Source organism: Dendronephthya gigantea, unplaced genomic scaffold, assembly GCF_004324835.1.
Source record: "Dendronephthya gigantea isolate DGI-Jeju-01 unplaced genomic scaffold, DenGig_1.0 000082F, whole genome shotgun sequence".
In the NCBI taxonomy this organism is placed as follows: Eukaryota; Metazoa; Cnidaria; class Anthozoa; order Malacalcyonacea; family Nephtheidae; genus Dendronephthya; species Dendronephthya gigantea.
Window position 1 is genome coordinate 356,535 of NW_021163092.1, and position 22,025 is coordinate 378,559.

The window sequence follows — 22,025 nt, forward strand, 5'->3', positions numbered from 1 at the left end:
TTGCCAAAACAGAAACAATAATAACAAAAATGTAAACATTGACAACATATTACGTTTAGGTCGTATTTTTGTTTTTTTCCGTTTTTGTTCGAATCAAAACTAAATGTTGCAGTGTTTAAGATGCCATGGTACTTTCCCTGGTCTGATTCGATTAAAAAGCGGGCTTGTAGATATCTACTGCAACATTATGTCGGCCAATTCTTACAGGAAAAGTTGACGTTGGATCAACTGAGTGTCGACCTCTTCAATGGAAAAGGCATTGTAAAAGATGTTCCCCTGGATGTTTGTGTGAGTTAACTTAATCCATTTCACCGATAGTTAGAGCTTTAATGTATTTTGATGTACATGTTTGATTCAAACTGTAATTATTTCATCTATAATAACTTTCTCGTCGTTAAAATATTTCCTTTTATATTCTGTTTTAAGCTGACTCATGCTAATTTCATTTGAAAATATATGATGTTACATTAGCAGTACGCTCACTGGAATAGTATATAGCACATTTTTAAATTTTCTTATAAACATTTTGGGATTTTCGCTAAACACGTTCGAGTGCAAATGTAAACTCTACGAAGTATACCAATATTTACGATCAATTATGCCAATATATTACTGAGGAATCCATTTAAAAAATAAATAAGATGAAGCTATTGTCTTACTTATTATGGCAAGACAGAAATTTGTACATCCTCTTGTTAAGAGGAAACTCTATTAACTCCTTAATATAAAGATCCTTGAGATTTGCCATACACTGTATATGAAGTGTAAATGTATGCACACTGAACCCAATCAGACCAGACTGAGTTCTTCAAGTGTGACATAAAAAAATTGGAGGTTGTTTTGGTGGTTGTAGATATCATAAAATGTCTGATATTGGCGTAACGTTACTTTTGTAAGAAACCCTTAGATGGTTGATGTAATAAAGCAATGATATGTCACAATTATTTGAAGTTCAAGAAGAATTCTGACCCAATATAAAAAAAGCCTTTGCATAGATGTCGATAATGATGTTAGAAGGTACAGGGAACTCTATGTAATGCACAGATGCCACTCTAAAAACTGTAACATACTGTCAAGGTGCACATAATGTTCAGATCAGCACCATTTGACATGCATTTTCATAATTGCTATGCCACTCAATTTGTTTGCTTAAACATCTTGAATCCTCCATAAAAGCTTAAAGCTTTGTTTTTAGGCACTAAATGAGTTACTTGAGGGAGCAAATGTTCCTTTGGAAATCCTTGATGGCTTCATTCACACCATCTCTGTGTCTGTGCCATGGAGTTCACTCATGCAAGAAAATTGTGAGGTTGAAGTCCAAGGACTTGAAGTTGTTGTGGCAATAAAGAAAAATGTTGATTTGGGTAAGTAACACTTATATCTACAGGTAGGAGTGGTAGATTTTTTATTTTCACTATTAGCTTTAGATTTTTTCACTGATCTGTGGATGGTTTGTTATAAGGTTAGGCATCAGGGGGCGGTTGTATCAAGCCTGTTCAGCTTAAACGGTGGATAAGTTCAAAATAGAAATCAAGTCTATCATTTTATTCAACAAGCAAACAAAATGTTTTTAGCCTTAATACAAAAAAAAATTGTTTACAACTACACATTCAGTGCATAATATTCAAGTTGACTCATTCAACCGAGTTGTAAGAGTGCATATTTAATTTCGACTTATCCACCGTTTTATCTAAACGGGCTTGATACAACCAACCCCTGACTTAATTAACATTGAAACTGGTGCTTCAGCGGCAATTAAGCCTCAGCAACTTCAGTCAAGTGATTTAAGCCACTCGGCTGTTTTATTTCATGACCAGGTGGTGCATTTCACATCTGAGACCTTTGTGCATTCAAATTATCTAGGTATACAATACCTACATTGTACATTTTTAGGTGGCAGTTTTACATCAGAGTCGTTGCCATTTAGTTCTATGACAACAAGTTTACAACTTGCACAAGAATGTTTAAAAGACAATGAACCAAATGAGGAGGAAACAACATCTCAACAAACATTTGATGGTTTGGAATCATTTGCACAGACTATTGAGTCAGGTACCATTCGTAACATTTGCCTTCTTAGTTACTTGAGCAAAATAGATGTGCTTTATACCATTAGGATAAATAGTTTAATACAAAGGGTAACTCAACTTGTTTTTCACACATTCAGAACACATTGATCATGCCAGGTAAATTGTACCTGCATGACTAATTTGAAAGAAGAATTTTAAACATGGTGCCTAAAACTATTTGGGTTGTAGGCTGAGTATTGATTGCTATTATTATTTTGACACTGATCTCCATATGAAAAAGAGGCAACTGGGGATGATGTATGGTTACTGATAACATAGTTCCTTAGAAACTACAGCAGAGATTGAAAATTAGAATAATATGACATACATAATATTAAGTAGAAAACTGTAAAAAAAGAGTGTGAGCGAAACTGTACAGCATTAACCCTGGCATAAAATAAGTGCCTCATTAGAGAAAGATTATTAGGTTGATTCATTAAATATCAAATTCTGATATATTATGAATAGTAAGTTCCTTCTCTAGTTTCACAGTACTAGTATGTGAATGTATACAAGAGTATACAACCTTCCCCAAATTTGATAGAGAAGGCAGTCAACTGGATTAACGTGACAACATATTTAAGTGTTTAAATTTTATTTTTCAGTGTTGTCCCGAATAAAGGTGAGTTTTGAAGATGTTCTTATCCGTTTTGAACATCTCCTACGTCACAAAAGATCAGGTGTTGGTCTGGAACTTCACATAGAGAGGTTGGTATTTCTATTATAACAACCCAATTTAGGTGAATCCCTACAAATGAGATGTTTACCATATTTCCGTTCACATGCACATTGAACGAAGAAACTGCAGCTAACGGAAGGTAGCGGCCTGAACGATATTACAGTATAACGGTACATATATAAAGTTAATAATAATATCGTTTATTTTTGTCTCATCTTGGCTCGAAGACAGTTGATATTTTGTCCAGAACAGGAAATACAAATTACTTACCGCTTTTGCCCAATGACAATGACTGTGTCTGTGAAGTTAGGTTGCAGACTTTTTGCCCAGATTGAAACTAATAGTGATAGGGCGTACATTTACGGGAAACAAAAATTGCCAAATTAATATACAGTAGATCTAGTAACGTTTTTCCATCAATACTCATGACTTTAAAATAAGATTGTGGCATTGTGCTGATTCTGTACTTACGTCGGATGTTTTCCAGCGAGACAATTAGACAAAAGTTCGGACTCACTATAGCTCAGTGTTCGAACCAGACCACTGCACGATCAAATACAAAATGGCGACCAATGTCAACGAAATTCAAAATTTTGCCGTTGGTGTGTTCAGTGTTCTGGTATGCTCGCCGTCAGCGTGGTGGCTAGGTTTCTGTATTTTGTAGCTAAAACTATCGGCGCGTCTGTCTATAATTAGTAAAAAATTACATCAGACAGTACAGCGCCAAAAATTCTGAGCCTGCGGCTTAGCAGAAACGAGCAATTTTGCAATTTAATATGGTGTAATAAATGCCTGAAACACGCATAGACACCAATTACAATCTTCCCCGCGTTTCAAACTAAAGTAAAGAACTTACTAACTCCTTGACAAAATTATTAGAAGACGCTTACGCTTTCACGTTGCCTCTTGCGTTGGCTAAATTTTTATTGCCATTGAACCATCGTTCAACCAAAGTTGTTTACATTTTCCGACAATATCGTTCAATGTTCATCACCACACGGCATACATTCAGATATTTCGATTTTTCAAAAATCTTTAATGCTTTGTATGACCATGCGGCATACATTCAAAATTGCAACAGCATATTTGCTTCATGCGCGATTCAGGTTTATTTATATTGATGATTGTGAACCATAATCTCATTCATTTTACAGAATAAACTACTCAGACCTTTCAAGCGATGTCTCCTGCGGTGACCAATCCAGTTTCGACGTCTACGATCCACCCACTCTCGCAAACAAACAGCTGAAGATATTCGGCCTGAGTTTGAGCATGGACGAATTTCACGAGAACTCACGTACTATTCTGCGCAATACTCCATATAAGCCTGAACCAACGTCTCCGCCAGATAGTGTGACGTCATCGCCGCCCGTGTCTCCGTACCAGAGCGCGATATTCAACCAGAGTTTGATGGTAAAACAACTGAGCCAACAATCACTTTTGCCACCTGTAGTCATACTTTCAAGCGCCGGAAAGCAAGAGGCCAACGTGAAATGGAAAGTGAATCCATCCAGTGCAGGTCCGAAGGTAAGTAGCTACATGGTTATCAAATAGGCTAGACACTCCGAAACCTAAATAATTTTTTCTCTGAATCAGATAAAGAAGTGCTCTGCTTCAAATTATGTTTTTCAATTGTAACCAACGGAAAAGAGTTAGAAATTGTTACGAAAATTAAACTCTTGGGTCTTACCATTAACAATATATTAACACGGAAACCTCGTATACACGATGTAGTCAAAAAGGTCAATGAAAGACTCTATTTTCTTAAGCAACTTAAACGCACAAATGTTCCAAGTAAATTAAAACTTGGCCTCTTTCTACATATGTACTAGTTGAGATATCGAGTTTTATCACAGTCAAATTATTTGTATTTGATTTACTTTAAAGCAAAAATATTGATGTATGTTGTTTAGATTGATCTTAATAGACTGGAATGATTTCACGAAAATCGTATGTACGTATTCATTTTGAATTAAACTAAAAAGTCTTTTTTTCCTTCAAAATTTAGGTTGAATTTTCATATTTTCTTGGCACGCTGAACGCCCTGCTGTCTCCAAAACAACTTCACGTTCTGTTGGAGATGATGGAAGACATAAACAGGATGCACGACGCAGGTAAACGAAGCACTTTGAGCAAATGCATCTTTGATATTTGTAATTCTTTCCTTTCCTATAACCGGACTGTCTTACTTGACTAACAAATGCGATAAAAGAGATTGCGAACTAAACACTACGGTACAAAGCAAGGGAAGGTTAAACATGGCTGAAGGTTTAGCCGTCAAGACTTTTTCCATGCATGTGAAGACCAAATTAACCTGATCCCAGTATCCATAAAAAATTTTACACAAAACTAAAACAGCGCAGAATTAGTTAATCACAGATTTCTGGTTTAACAGTAACTTTGAAATGAATGTTACTGTTAACTTTTTGTCTTGTTTTGAAACTCAAATCTTGGGTTTACGAAATATCTTCCATGGGGTATTTCTAAATGGTTTTGTTAAATCATTTGTGCTTAAAAATGAATATGAAAAAGGTATACAACGATCACATATATATGCAAACGGCGCTAACTGTAGACGTGTTCGTGCTGTGTTGTGTTCCATTCAAAAGGGAACGTCAAGAGGTATAAGGAATAGTCCCTGAAGCCCTTTTTCCTTGCGGCTTTTTATAGATCCATATTCGACTAAACATGAAGGAATGACAAACAAACCGATGAAAGCGGGCGATTTTCAAAGAATCGAAAAGGAGCTTCACGAACAGATGGTGAACGAACGAAAACAACATTCCAAAGTCGATCTGTGGTGCGCACAGTTCGATAACGAGGCTGATGGGCCACTTTCTCTCGCGTCGCAGGGAACGGCCACCAGCGAGGAAACATTTTATTCTCTGACTGAAAATGGCGATGAAATACTCAACAATGAATCGCCCCTAAAAGCGAATATTTTCCCAGGATACACACAAGGACTGGTACAGAAGGTTTCAGAGGCTGGGATTGGTCCGATGGGTGTTTCCCCATCTGGTGATGTGCGTCAAAATGGTACGTCTAATCAAACACATATCAAAAACCATAATCAATTGTTTTGCCATCCAGGCCGCGTAGAACGTGATATTCAGCAAATAGTAACTCCGTGACTCTAGAAACTCTCCTTTCTCATTTCGGAAAATTTCAGTACTCAAAAGTCGCACCTGTTTTCGTAGTTGTAACTGAGGAAAAATCATGCGAAAAAGTTATGAAACAATTCTTTTCACTGTTTTCAGACTGAGATTTTATGCATGTACTACATGCATAAAATACATACCAAAAATTATATAAGTATGTTTGGATAGCGCGGGAATGTTGCGAGAGTTAAGGAAAGCGCGCGAAACCAATAATTAATATACACGTTGTACACATGTTATTTTATAAAGCCTCTTAAGCTATTCTGGAAGAATTTTTTTACTTTTTCAAATTTTTTCAAATTTTTTCATGAAGAGTATGAATTTATATCATCACATCACTTCATGGTGTGAAAATCTTTTATTCTGTATTTCTAGGTCTGTTAATGCCAAAACTGTCCATCCCAAACCCTGGTTTAGCAGCTGTACCAGGTCTGGATGATGATAATCTTACAAAAGCGCAGCTGGATTTGAGCGGATTGTCTGTAACCTTGCTGCTACAAGATCCACCATCGCCGACCGTTATTGGCCAGTCTCGTGATGACGAATCTAAAAACCATGTTCTGTGTAAAATCGCGGACAGATTCTTCGATCGAATGTCATCCACGGCTTTTGGCGTCAAAGATTTGGAAACGATACAGAAGAAATTCAACGATGCTTGTCTTCAAAGTCATCTTAGGTAGAAACGTTATTCCGAACTTAATATTCATATAATGTTCATCCATGGGCGGTTGTATAAAATTCTTTATTTACATTTTGCATAGTTAAGTCCTAGTTAAGTATATCAATCTACGACTCTGATTGGCCAATTCTGTCCATAACTACAGTTAAAGGTTAACTAGTCTTTAAGGCCGGTTTTCCACTAGGCGGAATTTTTCGTCCGATATTCTTTTCAATTGTGACAATTCGATCGTAGCTGATTCCGGTCACAATTGAAAAGAAAATGTGGAACTAAAATGGTGTTGAATTTATAAAGAATTAGGAGTTAATGTATAAAAACATCGGTCTTTAGAAATACTGTCTTGTTCCTCACGGAAAATGCAATCTACTCCTTAAACACACGATTTATTGATTGATTTTTGTAGGTGTTTTCTTACAACTGTGAGCGTATCGGCCGAACTGTCCAGTACGTCCGCGTGTCAAAATGTAACCACCGAAGTATCTGTTGGTACGGCGAGATTGATAGAATGTTTAGTTGACGACACGAACGAAAAAGTCAAACACAATCTAACGCAGGTATAATACATTCTGTAAATGGTAGTATAGCACAGCCCCGTGGCGACTGTGCGAACGTCAGTTTTCAAAACTTTGTATGTTATTAATTATGTTGTTGAATTTACAGGTTCTTAGCGTTTCTGGGAGCAATGAGAACCAATCTCGCATGGGTAATTTTGTCAGAGTACCAAAGCCAAGTCTGAAGGCGAAATACAAGAGCATACAACGGAGTTGTTCACCTGTAAGTGCAATACTGATGATGAATACATTCCCGGAACCGACCTTATATTAACGTTTTTAAGCAAAATTTGAGCCCTAGTTTGAATGTTCGGTTATATACAGTACATACGTATATATCTACTTTTAATTTTGTTACAGGCGTCTATTCAGGGTCGTCACAGTGTTATTCCAAGAACCGAAATTGATGTTCAGTTGGGTGATGTGGAAGTGGAGGTCGATGTGACTCTTATAGACCGACTACACGGCGTATTCTACCCTACGGTTGCATCTGCTGGTCAACCCAAACCATCGTCGCACTATTTCGCCTCTGCTCCACTTCATACTGATGCAGTAAGTACAGCAGTATCGTTAACTCGTTTGGGACAATCATTTTCGTGCAGGACAGAATAAAATATGGATTTTTGCGTATTTCTAGCTTAACAATTACGATCAATCGCTAGAAAATGTTTTTAACAAAGAAATCCTGGTATATTGCCATCATGGGTGTAAGACCGAATATTTTGCATTTAGAACGAACAGGCTTTATTCTCAAGAACTATGAACGATGGTTCCTCTTGTGAGCAGAAAATTCAAGTTCATGTTCAATGTTCATGTTTTTCCGCGTCAGTCAGGTATTATTGAATATTTCCGGAATAGAAATGGATTAGGCCCTAATGAAATGCTGATAACGAGCATAACCGTATCCAAAATCATTCTTAGGTTTCCAATCCTGGACCTGCGCCCCCCGGACGTGCGAGTTACTCCTCCGTTATGGCAGAAACGACTGCGTGATGAAATGTGTTTGATTCGTTGCACAGACGTCACATTTGAGACATGTTTACAAGATAGCCAGGCAGCTAAAACGTATGAGTTGAGATTCAAAACTATGGATGGTACGTTCGCTATATTTAACTATTATTAGCATTAAGAGCATGCAATGCATGCATACATCAGTGACAATCAGAGTACTTAATCTTGGCTATACCAAGATGGCGGCCGGAGTGTGGTGTTGATGGTGTGTCCTAAAATGTAGTAGGTCAGCTTCGCCCTAGGCAATTTAGGTGGTCTACCCGCAATAAGACATATCTTACGGAATGTTTTCATTGTTTATCCGAAATATTTCTTACAGGTTACTGGAAGTCTAATGCGAAAAGCGCCGAAGATCATTTTATCCATGTGAGTCAACGGCATTCTGGTAATGAAGACGATGAAAATGGTTTCGATTTTCCAAGGTGTGTTGTAATTGACCAACGACTAACTATTGATACCAAATCGGACGCGTACATCTGTTCATATACACTCCCTTGCTGGCACTGAAATCATAAAATACAGTATTTTTTCATCAGCTCCTAACATGCAGTAAAAGTGTTACATCTCTGAATATTTATCCTATTCCAGGATTGTGATTTCCACTCAACCGGTATCAGGCCCGGTACTGGAAGAAGAATCGTCTGGTGATAGTTCTCCTGACAGTTTATCAGATACGTGTCCAATGTTCAAACAAGAGCCTTCGCCTTTCTCTTCAAAACCTGTCATGTACGATAAAGAAGAGGTAGTGTGCTTTTTAATATTTTTCTTTTAAACTCGTGGATTTCATAATTTATCACTCGACAATTAATTATTTCTGCACGACTTCATTTATATAACAATTCATTTTACATTTGCCGTGTTTTAACTTATTTGTGATTTTCTTTTCAGCTGGTGGTGCCCGGTGATCCTTCAGAGATGAAAGAATTTCAAGAAAAGACGTCAGTTTTCTCTAAGTTACACTTGGAACTGAACTTTCCCGAAATCGATGTAAATTTCCAAGACCCGCCATTCTTCGAACTGATTTATAACAGGTGAGCAAGAAATATTCCTCGTTCTTCGCCTTAAACCCAGCATATTCACAATTGTTTTTCTATCTTCAGGTTTGGAAATGACCTGTTGTTATGGGAACCAACACCAGGACCTGATAGCCAACAACAAGACGCCAACGCAGTGCTTGCTAATACCTGGATTGATTTCGACGTTGCTGCGAGGTTAAAAGATGGCAAAAATGTTCAAAGCACTTTTCAAATGTGTCGCTCAGTTATCAATGAAGGTATGGAGATTGTATTCAGGTTATTCCCGTTTTGGTCCAACGTATTTGTATTGTTTTGCTTAAAATATTGTCTTAACTACTTGTCCAGTTTTGTTGTTGGTTTTGGCGGGAAACCAAGGGCGCTCGCCTTTAGGCGGCCAAAATGGTCAATCTGTTTACATTTTGAATTGAAATGGAGTATTTCGTTGGAAATAAAACGGTGAAGCTGCGTTTCCTGTGTTAAACAAAATTATTGTTATAACAATGTACTTTAATGCAGAGCTCTTGCAACACTATGAAATAATCTGTCTGGGGCAGGTTGTATAAAACTCCTAACTACATTTGCGTAGTTATATCGTAGTTAACTCAGAATTACATGACTCTGGTTAATTCTGTCACTAACTGTAATTAAAAGTTAGCTACGTTTTTATACAACCGGCCCCTGTACTTAAATACATATAACACGACCAGTCTGACCGTTTTTACCGTATAAAGGAATGCTTCCCAAGATTCCGTACCGTGCTTGTCAAATGTGGTATGCTTTCGCTGTTTACACAGGCAAACTAAGTATACTTTAAATGTTCCGATACCGATTAGAAAAATATGTATATTTATAATTTGCATACGATTGTGCAGATACAGCTAGTAATCTGACATTTATTTTTCATTCAGACTCGTATTCATCAGAGGAAGACGACAGCGATGTTTCAGATCAACAAAAGGTCATACATACAACGGAGAAGAAGCCGAGCAGTAGTCTTGCTCTAACCTTGAACTCTTCAAAGTTGAGAATCGCCATGTTTCCGAGGACGAAGGTAAGCATCAAGAATTTCAGGGTCCGTGCGTGCTACTTTATGCTGGATTATCGAAGAATGTTAGTTGTCAATATCACAGTATGCATCTGAAAAAGATCTAAGTGTTCAGAGTTTTGAACATAGCCCAGTTAAAGTGAAGGAGTGCAACACGATGTTGTAATAGTACACTGGTTGGGCATATTTTTGGGTATTTTTAAAGACTAGTCCTTTACTATAAAGTATAGTGCTTGATCAGTAGTGTTAAGGCTAGTTTCCACTCAGGAAAATCTCCTTTAGATCGGAACGGACTGGAAAATTCCCTTTGTCGGTGAGTTCTCAGGCGCCGTTTACATAAAGAAAACTTTCCTGCCCTGTCCGATCCAAAGGAGAATTTTCCTGAGTGGAAACTAGCCTTTACACTATTGACTTTTTAAGCATGATGGTTTTGGTTAGTTAATTTATTGATTGAACGAAAACTTCTTCCCGTTTTAGTTTGAAAACGAAAATGGTTATGGTAAAATACTGTTGCATTTCGAAAACGCTCAGCTGTTCTATGTGCTGGACTACAAGGGACAGCCTAACTTGTGCTACATTAGCACCCAGGCCCAGACATGTTCGCTTTACCACGCCGTCCACGTTGACGATATCGAGAGAAATATGGATGATACTGTTTTTGTACCCGGCGATTTGTACCCAACTATATACGAGTCTGACTCCGGGGTCAAAGTGACGGGATCTAAAACGAGTATGGATAATAATCGAGCTATGTTGTCATTAGCCGTCAAAAGTTACTGGGACATGGAGAGAAATTCTAAGGTAAGTGTTTGACGTCTAAAACTTAGCTTAAGACGAGATCTCTAGAGATAGGAGAGCAATCCATCCAGCTGTGTTCAATTTTATAGGACATTGTTGTTGCGCTGTCATTGTGTGGCGGTACATTACGTCATCGCATGGTAAACGAAGGACAAGTCTGGATACTGCAGGTAACAATGTGATAACACTGAATGTGTAGCATTGGACATGTTTATAGAAAGAAGTAGCTGTCAGCAGGGTTTCGAAAGAAATCAAAGCCATTACTATGGAGTATAGGGTCATTTTTGATGGCTTAATTTGCATATAATTTATTGTTTCTCTCTTGCCAACTCTATTTTTTTATGAAGACGTCATAATGCAGAAGCGCTTTTTGGCGTGTATTTTAGCCACAGTTGAATATGAAGCTAGACTCCTTGTTTAATTAATATCTTTGTCATACATTTTAGATGATCGACTATTTTGGGGTAGTTGATGAGGAGGTCGTTGGTTTCGTTCCTCCTGTGGTGGTAACAATGCTGCATATTCATTTCTGGGACTGTGCTCTTTATTACAGGTGCGTGATAGTTCGGCTTGTGTGGCATTTAACTTCCTGTGTTGTGTTGTGTTGTGTTGTGTTGTGTTGTGTTGTGTTTGTGTGTGTTGTGTTGTGTTGTGTTGTGTTGTGTTGTGTTGTGTTGTGTTGTGTTGTGTTGTGTTGTGTTGTGTTGTGTTGTGTTGTGTTGTGTTGTGTTGTGTTGTGTTGTGTTGTGTTGTGTTGTGTTGCGTTGCGTTGCGCTGAGTTGAGTTGCGTTGGGTTGCGTTGCGTTGCGTTGTGTTGTGTTGTGTCGTGTCGTGTTGTGTCGTGTCGTGTTGTGTCGTGTCGTGTGTTGTCGTGTTGTGTTGTGTCGTGTCGTGTGTTGTCGTGTCGTGTTTTTTGTGTTGCATTGTCGTGGGCTGATAAAGTTGTCAACTGACAGTATACATTGTCTTTTTGTTGTTTTTAGACCAATCTATATTCCATATCAAGTATTGATCACGATCGAAGGTTTCAGCATCTCGAGCAATATTACGGTGGACTCTAAAACCTCCATTCTAAGGTGAGAATACAACAGATAGAATGCTAAAATATAATATTTTGTTCATTTCAACATTTCTTACCTTTTTCAAATACTTTTCTGTCTAGATTTATCATCGATAATGCGGTTATGCTCATTTCAAATAACCAAAATGAAACAACGAATGTTGTTAAAGGTAGGTACATACGAAAAGCTAAATTGGTAAATACCAATAAAACCAAGAAGCAGCGTGGCAGCGTCTTCAAACAACTTAGCATCAAATGTGGTATAACAACTGCCTAAATAGACAAAACACTTCTCGACGTTTCGACCTGAGTTAGTCGTGACGAAGACCCTCAGGTCGAAACGTCGAGAAGTGTTTTGTCTATTTTGGCAGTTGTTATACCACATTTGATGCTAGATTGGTAAATACGTTTAACAATTAGAAAGTATTTTCCTGTAACTGTGGCATTCACAAATCAACTTTTCACATTGAGTATGTAAAATATAAATACTCTGGCTTTTCGCTATCATAATTGCATTTCACCCTAGTATGTTGTCTTTATTCGATTGGAAGGCTAACAATCAAACTAAATTTTTTTCCATCTATATTAGACTATGTATCCGTTGCGGACGTGGATTTATTAGAATTGTCAATAAACACAGTAAATGATGAGGAAATGGTAATAATTGCTCGTTAACTTTTCGTTCATTTCTCTCTGTGCATGTATTTGATGTTTCTAGACTTGTTTATGGTTATATTCTTACATAATATTAAATGATGGAATTATACCTTTATCGCATACTGTACGTATAAGAAACTTTCCATTATTCCATTTATGATCGCAAACTCTTCATCACTTGTACGAAATAGAATTGATTTGAAAATAGAAATACCTTTTTGTAATTTCTCCCTTTAGAAGTCACCGAAGCGTACGCTGACTTTGTCGAATAATATCGTGCATGTCCGAACCTGTTCCGACTCGCTGTCGGCTGTTCTCGACATTGTTCGTTATATTGTGTCTGATGGGGATTTACCTATTGATACCACCGTTCAATCAAATCACATTCTCAACACCGACGTAAGTCCAAATTCAATAGAAAAGTTCTCTTTAATTACTATAATGTATGTGTAGCTATAATGTATATATAGGTATACGCTCAACGGCGATGATCAGTTTTACAAAGCAGTTTTTTGGCACTTCTTAGGAAGGTAAAGAAATAGTCGATGATTCTCCGGTCGAACAGCGTAACGCCGAAGATGGATGTCTTCATGATCTAATGTCGGATGCTATGGATGAAAGTCTTGAAGACAGACCTGATTTCGCTGATGGTGAAAATGAGGTATGGTCACGACCGTTGTAATAGTACGGTCGCTGGTATTGTGACCATATAGTCACTGGTATTGTGACTGTACGGTAATTGGTATGGCGGTTGTGTGCATGGTCACCGGTATGGTATCAGTATGGCCCATAGGTATGGTGACCATGTGAACACTGGTATGGTATACTCAAACCACCTCGTATAATCGTTTGTTATATAACTTCAATCAAGCGTTATTTTGTAGGTTCTCAAAGATGATACTCAATCAAAAACTGACGTTTTTCATTTTCCTGATGAGTCGCAAATCGCCGCCTCATCTCCAGATGGAGACATTCACCCACCGGGTAAAGAGGACTTTGCTGACGAGTGGTCTGACGAGGAGTTCTGTATTTTAGACCACCCCGAAAAAGAAGAGGATGTAAGTAGGACCTATCTACATACAGTTCTCTTGTTTGCCAATAGAAAATCGCGTAATAAACGTAGGAATAGTGAGCTTAAAATAGCGACGTTCTGATTCACGAACGCAGGCTGGAAGTAAATTGAGCTGTTTTTCGATGGCGACGGTCGTTTTTGTTTAAGATAGCGACTTCTGATGCAAGAATTTACCGTTTAATGATGCATGAACGCCTGACGTCCGTGTTGCTAAAAACGTCCATTGCTTATATAAGCTTTCTTAAATATATTCCCGGAAAAACATCTAAGCTCGTATATAATGAAATCAAAACTCACGCGGCGATTACAGATATAAATTAATCAAACGACTTGATTGTTTTCGCTGCGTTCGATTTAGATTTTGCAACATGTTTAATTAGGAAAGATTTCCAAGATACGAACTGAAGCCTTTCGCCAGACAAGCTGGCGCCAACTTGACAATGGCTTCCAAATAATTGTATTAGCGGCACAATTATTTTGCATTACGGTTTTTCCGCTTTTTTCGTAAAGTATCAAGCATGAATATGGAAGTGTATACACTTTTCAATATAATTTAGATTCGTATCCGTCACCCTGAGTTGTGTATGTACTTATCGAGTTTTAGTTGCATCGTTTTGAAGTCAAGACACATAAAGAGATTTCACTCCCACGTTAATTTATACATTTATATGATTCAGCCATGTTTTGTTTTTCTTCACTAATTTTGTTAATATTTTTAATTAACCTCTTTGTTTATACCCGTTTTTTCTCGAAAATCGGTGACTATTGAGTATAGAGGTCGAGCGATATTCGCTTTGGCCTTTGCAACAATGTTTATGCATATGAGATGATCAATTGCTCTTTCTCGGTTCTTTTGCCTGTGGCTTTGTGTTTTCACCAATTTCAACAATTACTGCATGTTCAACTCTGCTTCATCCAATTCCAGTCTAACTATAGAGATGGAATGTGTGCGCATGCATTTGAAACCTGAATTTACGTCCCTTTAATAACTTTAGGTGGTTTGTGATGGTCCTGAAGTTACGTCATTTTGTGATGAAATAAAGATAATCCCTGATCATTTCCGAATACCTGTGAGTCCATGGTAGTTTAATTCTAGCTGCGTTTTTAGGCGGCATTTGATGTTTCTATTACGCACCAGCCTTCCTTATTCATAGACTTCTTTGCAATGGCAATGCTTATGTGTATATTAAACATATGTTTTTGTCATTTATACTTATACGAAACTTTCTAGTATAGACAAATTCACGTTTAAGTAAAAAATCTGATCCTTTCTCCATTAGTGCTTGCGATTTATGAACGGACCCGTATTAATAAAGTAATCAGACATTTTACCGATGCCCCGAGGAGCAACGCAGTGACGGCACACTGATCGTTTGTGGCACAACATTTTCTCTGATTCTAACATAATTATTTTGTGTTTAAAGGTTGGCGGTGTAGACCAACTAAAGCCTCCCAGTAATTTCCCCACCCCGCTTTTCTGCTACACAATAAAAGAAATGTCTGTAATCTGGCAACTTTTTGGAGGCAGCGATTTCGAAGCGAGGAGAAATAACAAAAGGAGGACAAGGTAGGTATCACTCAGAAAAATCGCCATTGTATCAGTATACCTCACGAAAACAAATCAATGTTAGATTTCAACTACATACGTTCCAAAATAACCAGGGAGCAGCGTGGCAGCGTCTCCAAACAACTAAGCATCAAATGTGGTATAACAGCTCCCTTAATAAACGCTTCTCGACGTTTCGATTTGAGGGCCTTCGTCAGGAGAGTTAGTAAGAGTAAGGCATACTGACTCTCCTGACGAAGCCCTTCAGGTCGGAACGTCGAGAAGTGTTTTGTCTATTTTAGGCAGTTGGTCTATTCAATTACATACGTTCTAGCCCACGGCAGAGCAAGGCATTTTCAAATGTAGACACTAAATTACTGATTCGACAAAAATGAAATGTTCAGATCGAGGTCTAAACACTTAAAGGAATGTAGATCATAGAATAGTCACAAGGGTTTTAGATTTTGATGAACTCGCATTATTTATTAACCCGACCTTGAATTTGTCCAAAATTTCTTAGGAACAATCAGTACGGTCAAAATACTACAGATAATGACCGTGAATATCATGAGGATGATAACGTGGACGATGATCCTGTCGTCATCGGTAACCATGGTAACAGAAAGAGAAGTTCCAGTACAAGAATAAATTGGAAGACGAACGGGGGAGAGTCACGCGACCTTAACACTTTAGTCGAAGTGCAGTTGAACAAAGTAAGTAATTAATAAACCGACCGAAGTTAGATATTGCTAACGATAGTTGACAATTTTCGATATTCCGCAGGTTCGTTTTCAATATGAAGATTATCCAGCCGAAACTAAACAGGCGTGGAGACAAGTTCTGCTTGTTCAGGATGTGGAAATACGCGACCGACTGTCATCTTCGCAAATCAACAAATTTTTGTATCAGTACTCAACTGAAGCACGGCCGAGACAGACTCATTCGAATATGGTACGTTAGTAAACTTCAGGTTGTATCTCCCCTCCCCTCCCCTCCCCTCCCCTCCCCTCCCCTCCCCTCCCCTCCCCTCCCATCCCATCCCCTCCCCTCCCTCCCCTCCCCTCCCTCCCCTCCCCTCCCCTCCCCTCCCCTCCACTCCCCTCCGCTTCCTTTCCTTTGTGACGGATTAACTTTACGTTAGAGCAGCAACTAGATTGATTAGCTTCTCTTTTTGATAATAATTAAAATTTGTAAACTTTCTTCAGATTTCCATAAAGATGCTTGGTCTTCGACCAGATGACGGTCTCAGTTCACAAGAAGGTTGTTTGAGAGTGTCCTTGAAACCTTTACGACTCAACATTGACCAGGTAAATTTACTATATAAATATAATCTCATACTGAAGACTATATAAATTATAGGCCTTTCTTCTTTCTTTATATACAAAAGCCATATGCACGCGGTTATTGGATTTTGGGCCAAACTATTCCTCATGCAGTATCGAAAAAAAATAGGGAATATAATAGCGAATAGCGATACAGTTTATTTCTAGAAAAGGTCTGGTTAACGTCGAATAAGATCATCACGGCCATGCATGTCATTTTCAGGCTTATGACTTTCACTAAAAGTTGTGTTATATAAATTTGTCATTTTAGGATACCCTTCAGTTTATCATTAATTTCTGCAAAGACCTTTCTGGTACAGATGATGGTAGTAAGTTTCAGTGATTTTTATGAACACATAACATTTATTTGCTATTTGTTGTTTTCAAAAAACAGGCAATCTTACCATATCTGAACTAGTGATTGTATTTCAAAATTTGAAATTTTCTTACTTTAGATATACATGACAGTGAACCTCAAGTGGCGATGTCGATGTCAACTTCGCAAGATATCTCTGTTGATAGAAACATGGAAGAAAACAGCGATGCGCCAATCTTCTTCCGACTGGTCGAATTTTCTCCTGATGTTCCCATTAGACTTGATTATCATGGAAAACATGGCATGGATATGGGGCAGGTTAGTTAGTTGTATACATACTGTATTGCCGATAATCGCGATGTTCTAGTCGAAAATAACCGCTTATCTAATTATTGCATTCCCCTCATTTCTCAGAGAAGTCTGGCTGGAGTGCTGTTCGCGTTCGCGCAGTTGAACTGCTCTGAAATCACGCTGAGACGATTGTGTCACAGAAGTGGCCTGATGGGTTTTGATCGAGTTCTTAGTTATGTCCTTAATGAATGGGCGAATGATATCAAGAAAAGACAAATTCCAGGTATGTATATTATTTTTCGCGCGCTTTCAAGGTTGGCGTAAGTATGAAACGTACATGATGATTACTTCATAGTTCTTTGAAGTGAACAAACCATGCATTGAAAAATATTCATTTTATCTACAACTGCATATATTTATAGGTTTTTGTAAATTGTTTATTTTGATGAACAAATATGTCTACCACATTAATCGTTTTCAACAAGCCTTGGCAATAGGGTCATAAATTTAGCTATATTTAGCTATACCCCTTCTGAATTAGTAGAACAGTTAGAAATTTGTTTTCTCATTAAAAAAAGTTTGTATAACGATTAAAATTTTTGCCGTTCTGTTTTTTTTTGTGGTATATAGGTATCCTTGGAGGAGTCGGACCGACATATTCATTGGTACAGTTATTCCAAGGAGTGAAGGATCTATTCTGGTTACCCGTGGAACAATATCGTCGAGATGGTCGGATTATGAGAGGGCTTCAACGTGGAGCCAGCTCGTTCACGACCTCTTCAGCAATGGCATTCATTGAACTTACCAATAAATTGGTTCAAGTCGTTCATGTAAGTTTAAATCGTTGCATGTTTCTTAACCAGAGTGCAACTTATCGTTTTTAAAAAAGATCGCAACTGAAGCTTGTGTTTATACAACTATTAGGCATTAGCAGTATTTTTGTATTCCTTTGTATAAACGCCGCCTGAGAACTCACCAACAAAGGAAATTTTTCTGTCCGTTCCGATCCAAAGGAGATTTTTTCCTGAGTGGAAACCAGCCTTAAGGCCCGCTTCAAACGTGAAACTTCATGCGCCGAACCTAATGTTAATGAGATAAAGTTTATTTCAGTTCATTTGCTTTCGATTTGAATAATAGAATGTTTTGAAAAAGGTGATTGATGATTCAGAAGTAGTATACTCCTTTTCCTTCGGTCATATGCATTTGTTGTTGTTTTTGCCCAAGGGCGCTGCCGAGGTGGCGTATGATATAGTCAGTCCCACAGAGAATAATTTAGCTCCAGGATCACATGGTAAACTTGTCAGGCGACGTGTTAACTCCGAGCCAGCAGATTTTAGACAAGGAATAGCGAATGCTTATAACGTTGTCACCGAGGTGAGTTTATTGTGTATGAATTTTATACTTTACGAAATAGTTCGAACTCTGGAAAGTTCCACTTTCACTCCGCGATGCCCTACGACACAGTTTAATGATATACAGTTATGGAACTCGCGGCGGACCCTTTGATGTTGCTGTCCCCCTGCCTACGCCATTCCACGCGCCACGCAAATTGCTCTGGCAAGTGCATTTTGACTCTAAAGTAAGGGAAAAAGGTGTTCGAAAGACGAAAAATGTTAATATTTTAAAGCTGGCTCTATCGACCTCCATTTTTGCGCCTAAATTTTAAAAACAAACGGTAAATGGTTGTGTTTTTGTAAAAAATATATGCGTTAGGTTAAAGAGGTAAGAAATACAAGCACGAATGATTTTCTTTATAAATATCAAGTTGATTGCCAACATCATCGCCGATTATAAATTAGGCAGTTATTTTTCCATCCAGAAAACATCTGAGCTGATCTTAAAACAAGCATGATTGATGTGTTATTTCTAAAATTCAAACACACGAAAAAATTTCTTTGAAAATAATTTATTTTGCCATAAAACTAGCAAAAACTACATGTTTTTTATTCGAATCTTGAACTTGAATTCAAAGGATTTACAATAAACAAATGCAAATTTTACCTATATATATATACCTATATATATATATATATATATATATATATATATATATATATATATATATATATATATATATATATATATATATATATATACCGATACTTTTTACATGAGTATAAATCCAACTTCACACACTGACACAAATGGTAAATGTGCTAACAGATATTAATTTCAGTTCATGAAGGACATGCAGATCAATTTCCAATCTAATCTATGCAATGCTGTGTGGCTTCTATGAGAAGATTGAAAGCTATTTTCCAAATTTTGGATGTGAATATAATACACATAGGAGACATAATAGGGTTCACAAATATCAGTAAACTACGTATGCGTTGTAAAACTTTTTTAATAGCCACGTAACTTGCTATCTTGTTGAACAGTAGATATGTCGTCCGCTCAAAAGTTAACTGACTTTGAGAAGATTGTTTCGCCATCTAGAAAAAAATACGACTGCATGTTGGCGAAATATAGTCAGATAGACCTACATTTATTAGATGAAATACCAAACTTTGAATATTTACCTGGCAGTTCTAGAAGCTTCGTGTGAAAATCGCACTCCTCGTAGTTGTATTTCCCTTTTTTTCCCGTTTGAATTCGTATTATCCCAGTCATTTTTAATCCAAAAGGAGCAATGTCGGATGGATAAATAAAATTTGTCAAAAAAACGAACAGCAAAAGACCCTTGGCTTTAAAATTGCATTTTTTCTGCTAAAAAATCGAATTTTCCTTATTAAAAAGTGCAAAAACACTTGCCAGAGCCTAGCGCGTGCGCATTAAAAACAGGGGGACAAGATTTGCCGCGAGTTCCACCTCTGTGTAGTACTCTGTGCCTACGATGAATTCCAGTTCCTTGGGACATTATTTTGAAGCATCATTGCAAACCGGGGGGAAGCTAAAAATGGAAATAAACATATTCGACATGCACGAGTTATTTCTCTTGCAGGGCTTTGGTAAAACAGCGTCGAACATCGTGCAAGTGGCAAAAGAGGAACACGAAAATAAAGGTGTGACCGGCGCTGTTGGGGGTGTATTACGTCATATTCCCTCAGCCGTCGTTCAACCAATCATATTAGCGACTGAAGCAACGTCAAATGTACTTGGCGGAGTTCGTAATCAAATTTTACCGGACGCTAGGCGCGAAGCCGCTGAGAAATGGCGTGTCGATGAATAAGGCGGCTGAATCTATACAATTGTTCATAATGCGAATAATAGACGAAAATAATGTATATATAATTGATACTGATAATACGGGAATATGCCCTATGTAAAGTGATTCAGATCCCGTTGTTTTACCAGTTCAGCAATAAAACTATATATTTCCAACCGGCGAATGCAATAAACGAGATAAATAGAGACCATTGTAAAAGCGAATATTTTTTAAATTATAGCGTAAACATAAATCTCATGTTTATTTCCCATGCACGTTTATTTTGTTTTATATAAGAACCAAAGGTCATTTGTATTTTCTCGACAATAACAATGAAAATGGCGGGAAATTTTTGAAATTCGTCATATCATGCACTCCCAAATGTGACATACGTAAAATTCCTGCACCGTGACCCGGTTGTATATATAGTGGCACGTATATGGTATCTTTTTCAATATAATACTACTGTCCATATAACAAACGCAAATATACTGCAATATTAGTTTTTAGCATAATGTTGTTATATCGAGCATTGTTAGTGGTTTGTTGTCAAATGCATCGTGTTGACTTCACAAATAACCGCGCATCAAGCGTATTCATCGTATTCAAGCGTTTTAGTGTGAACAGTCGAATACGCTACGAAAACGGTAGTGTGAACGCGAATCGATCGATGCGTTTTCGGTCTTGCGAAACCGCATACAAACGAAAACGCACTAGTGTAGACAGGCCCTGAGACGACTCGACTGCCTGGGAGATGTTTTTGTCAAGTAGAGTGCATGTGGCGGTGTGGACAAGACGCTGTTTGGATAAAACGAACCCTTGTGTGTGCGACCATCTGTGGCTGTTGTACCGCACAGTACTAACGAGAGTTCGTCCACCGCTTATAGTCAGCACAGTGTAAAATTATTAAAACATAAAGAAAAATCATTATAAGTATACAGAGAAAATTGAAGATGCAAATGCTAAGCTTACAAGTCTGGCTGTGTTCATAAATTCATGAATATTTTTTATGTCATATCTTGAAGATATTCCTAAAATGGACATATTGTGTTCTTATATACCACAAAATAAAGATAGAGTCGATGATATGTGTCGAGTTATTTTTTCAACCTCAAGTGCCTTTTTCCGAAATAATTCTACCGCGGCATATTTTGTTAAATTTTAAAATAAAAAAGTTAAGAAAATTAGAATAAGAAAATGCCATATACGATGAAAAGTTAAAAGCGAAAAAGTTTTAAATCCACTAGACGATAACAAGTCTCTCTTACGTTTGAAGTAAAATTACACTCCAATAATTGCTTAATTACTACATTTATTATTTCACGACGAAGCAGGTGTAGCCGTCTGCTATAGCAATGAACATGAGTATCACGCGCGGTTTGCTTGCAAGTTGCGAGTAAGCAGGCCGTCATGTAATATAAACATATCACGCGTCAACAGCAATGCCAATGGCTGTTCAGCATTTTCAAACCATATGCATCATTCCAGATCGACTTGTCGCCATCTTTTTTATTATGGCGAATTCTAAACATCGACTGCACGTAATTTTAAATTAGGCGCCTGTCGGCTTCCGCGGTTTTTTTCCTTTTAGCGCCTGAACTATGCCG

General features: G+C 37.7%; 1 protein-coding gene across 1 annotated transcript; it reads left to right on the forward strand.

Moving 5' to 3' along the window:
• The first annotated feature begins 9 nt into the window (after positions 1-9).
• LOC114532885 (autophagy-related protein 2 homolog B-like) lies at positions 10-21,434 on the forward strand. Its single transcript, XM_028554473.1, has 38 exons — positions 10-288; positions 1,196-1,364; positions 1,894-2,052; positions 2,675-2,777; positions 3,903-4,275; positions 4,757-4,862; positions 5,419-5,784; positions 6,282-6,582; positions 6,989-7,139; positions 7,246-7,359; positions 7,497-7,688; positions 7,869-7,969; positions 8,058-8,230; positions 8,467-8,569; positions 8,736-8,889; positions 9,036-9,178; positions 9,248-9,420; positions 10,072-10,214; positions 10,686-11,009; positions 11,096-11,176; positions 11,453-11,559; positions 11,990-12,082; positions 12,169-12,236; positions 12,656-12,723; positions 12,961-13,122; positions 13,250-13,384; positions 13,608-13,781; positions 14,791-14,865; positions 15,220-15,362; positions 15,862-16,054; positions 16,125-16,292; positions 16,547-16,648; positions 16,935-16,992; positions 17,119-17,297; positions 17,394-17,553; positions 17,901-18,100; positions 18,495-18,644; positions 20,215-21,434. The coding sequence occupies exons 1-38, from the start codon at positions 121-123 to the stop codon at positions 20,440-20,442; spliced, it is 6,060 nt and encodes a 2,019-aa protein (XP_028410274.1). The 5' UTR covers positions 10-120; the 3' UTR covers positions 20,443-21,434.
• The last annotated feature ends 591 nt before the right edge of the window (positions 21,435-22,025 follow it).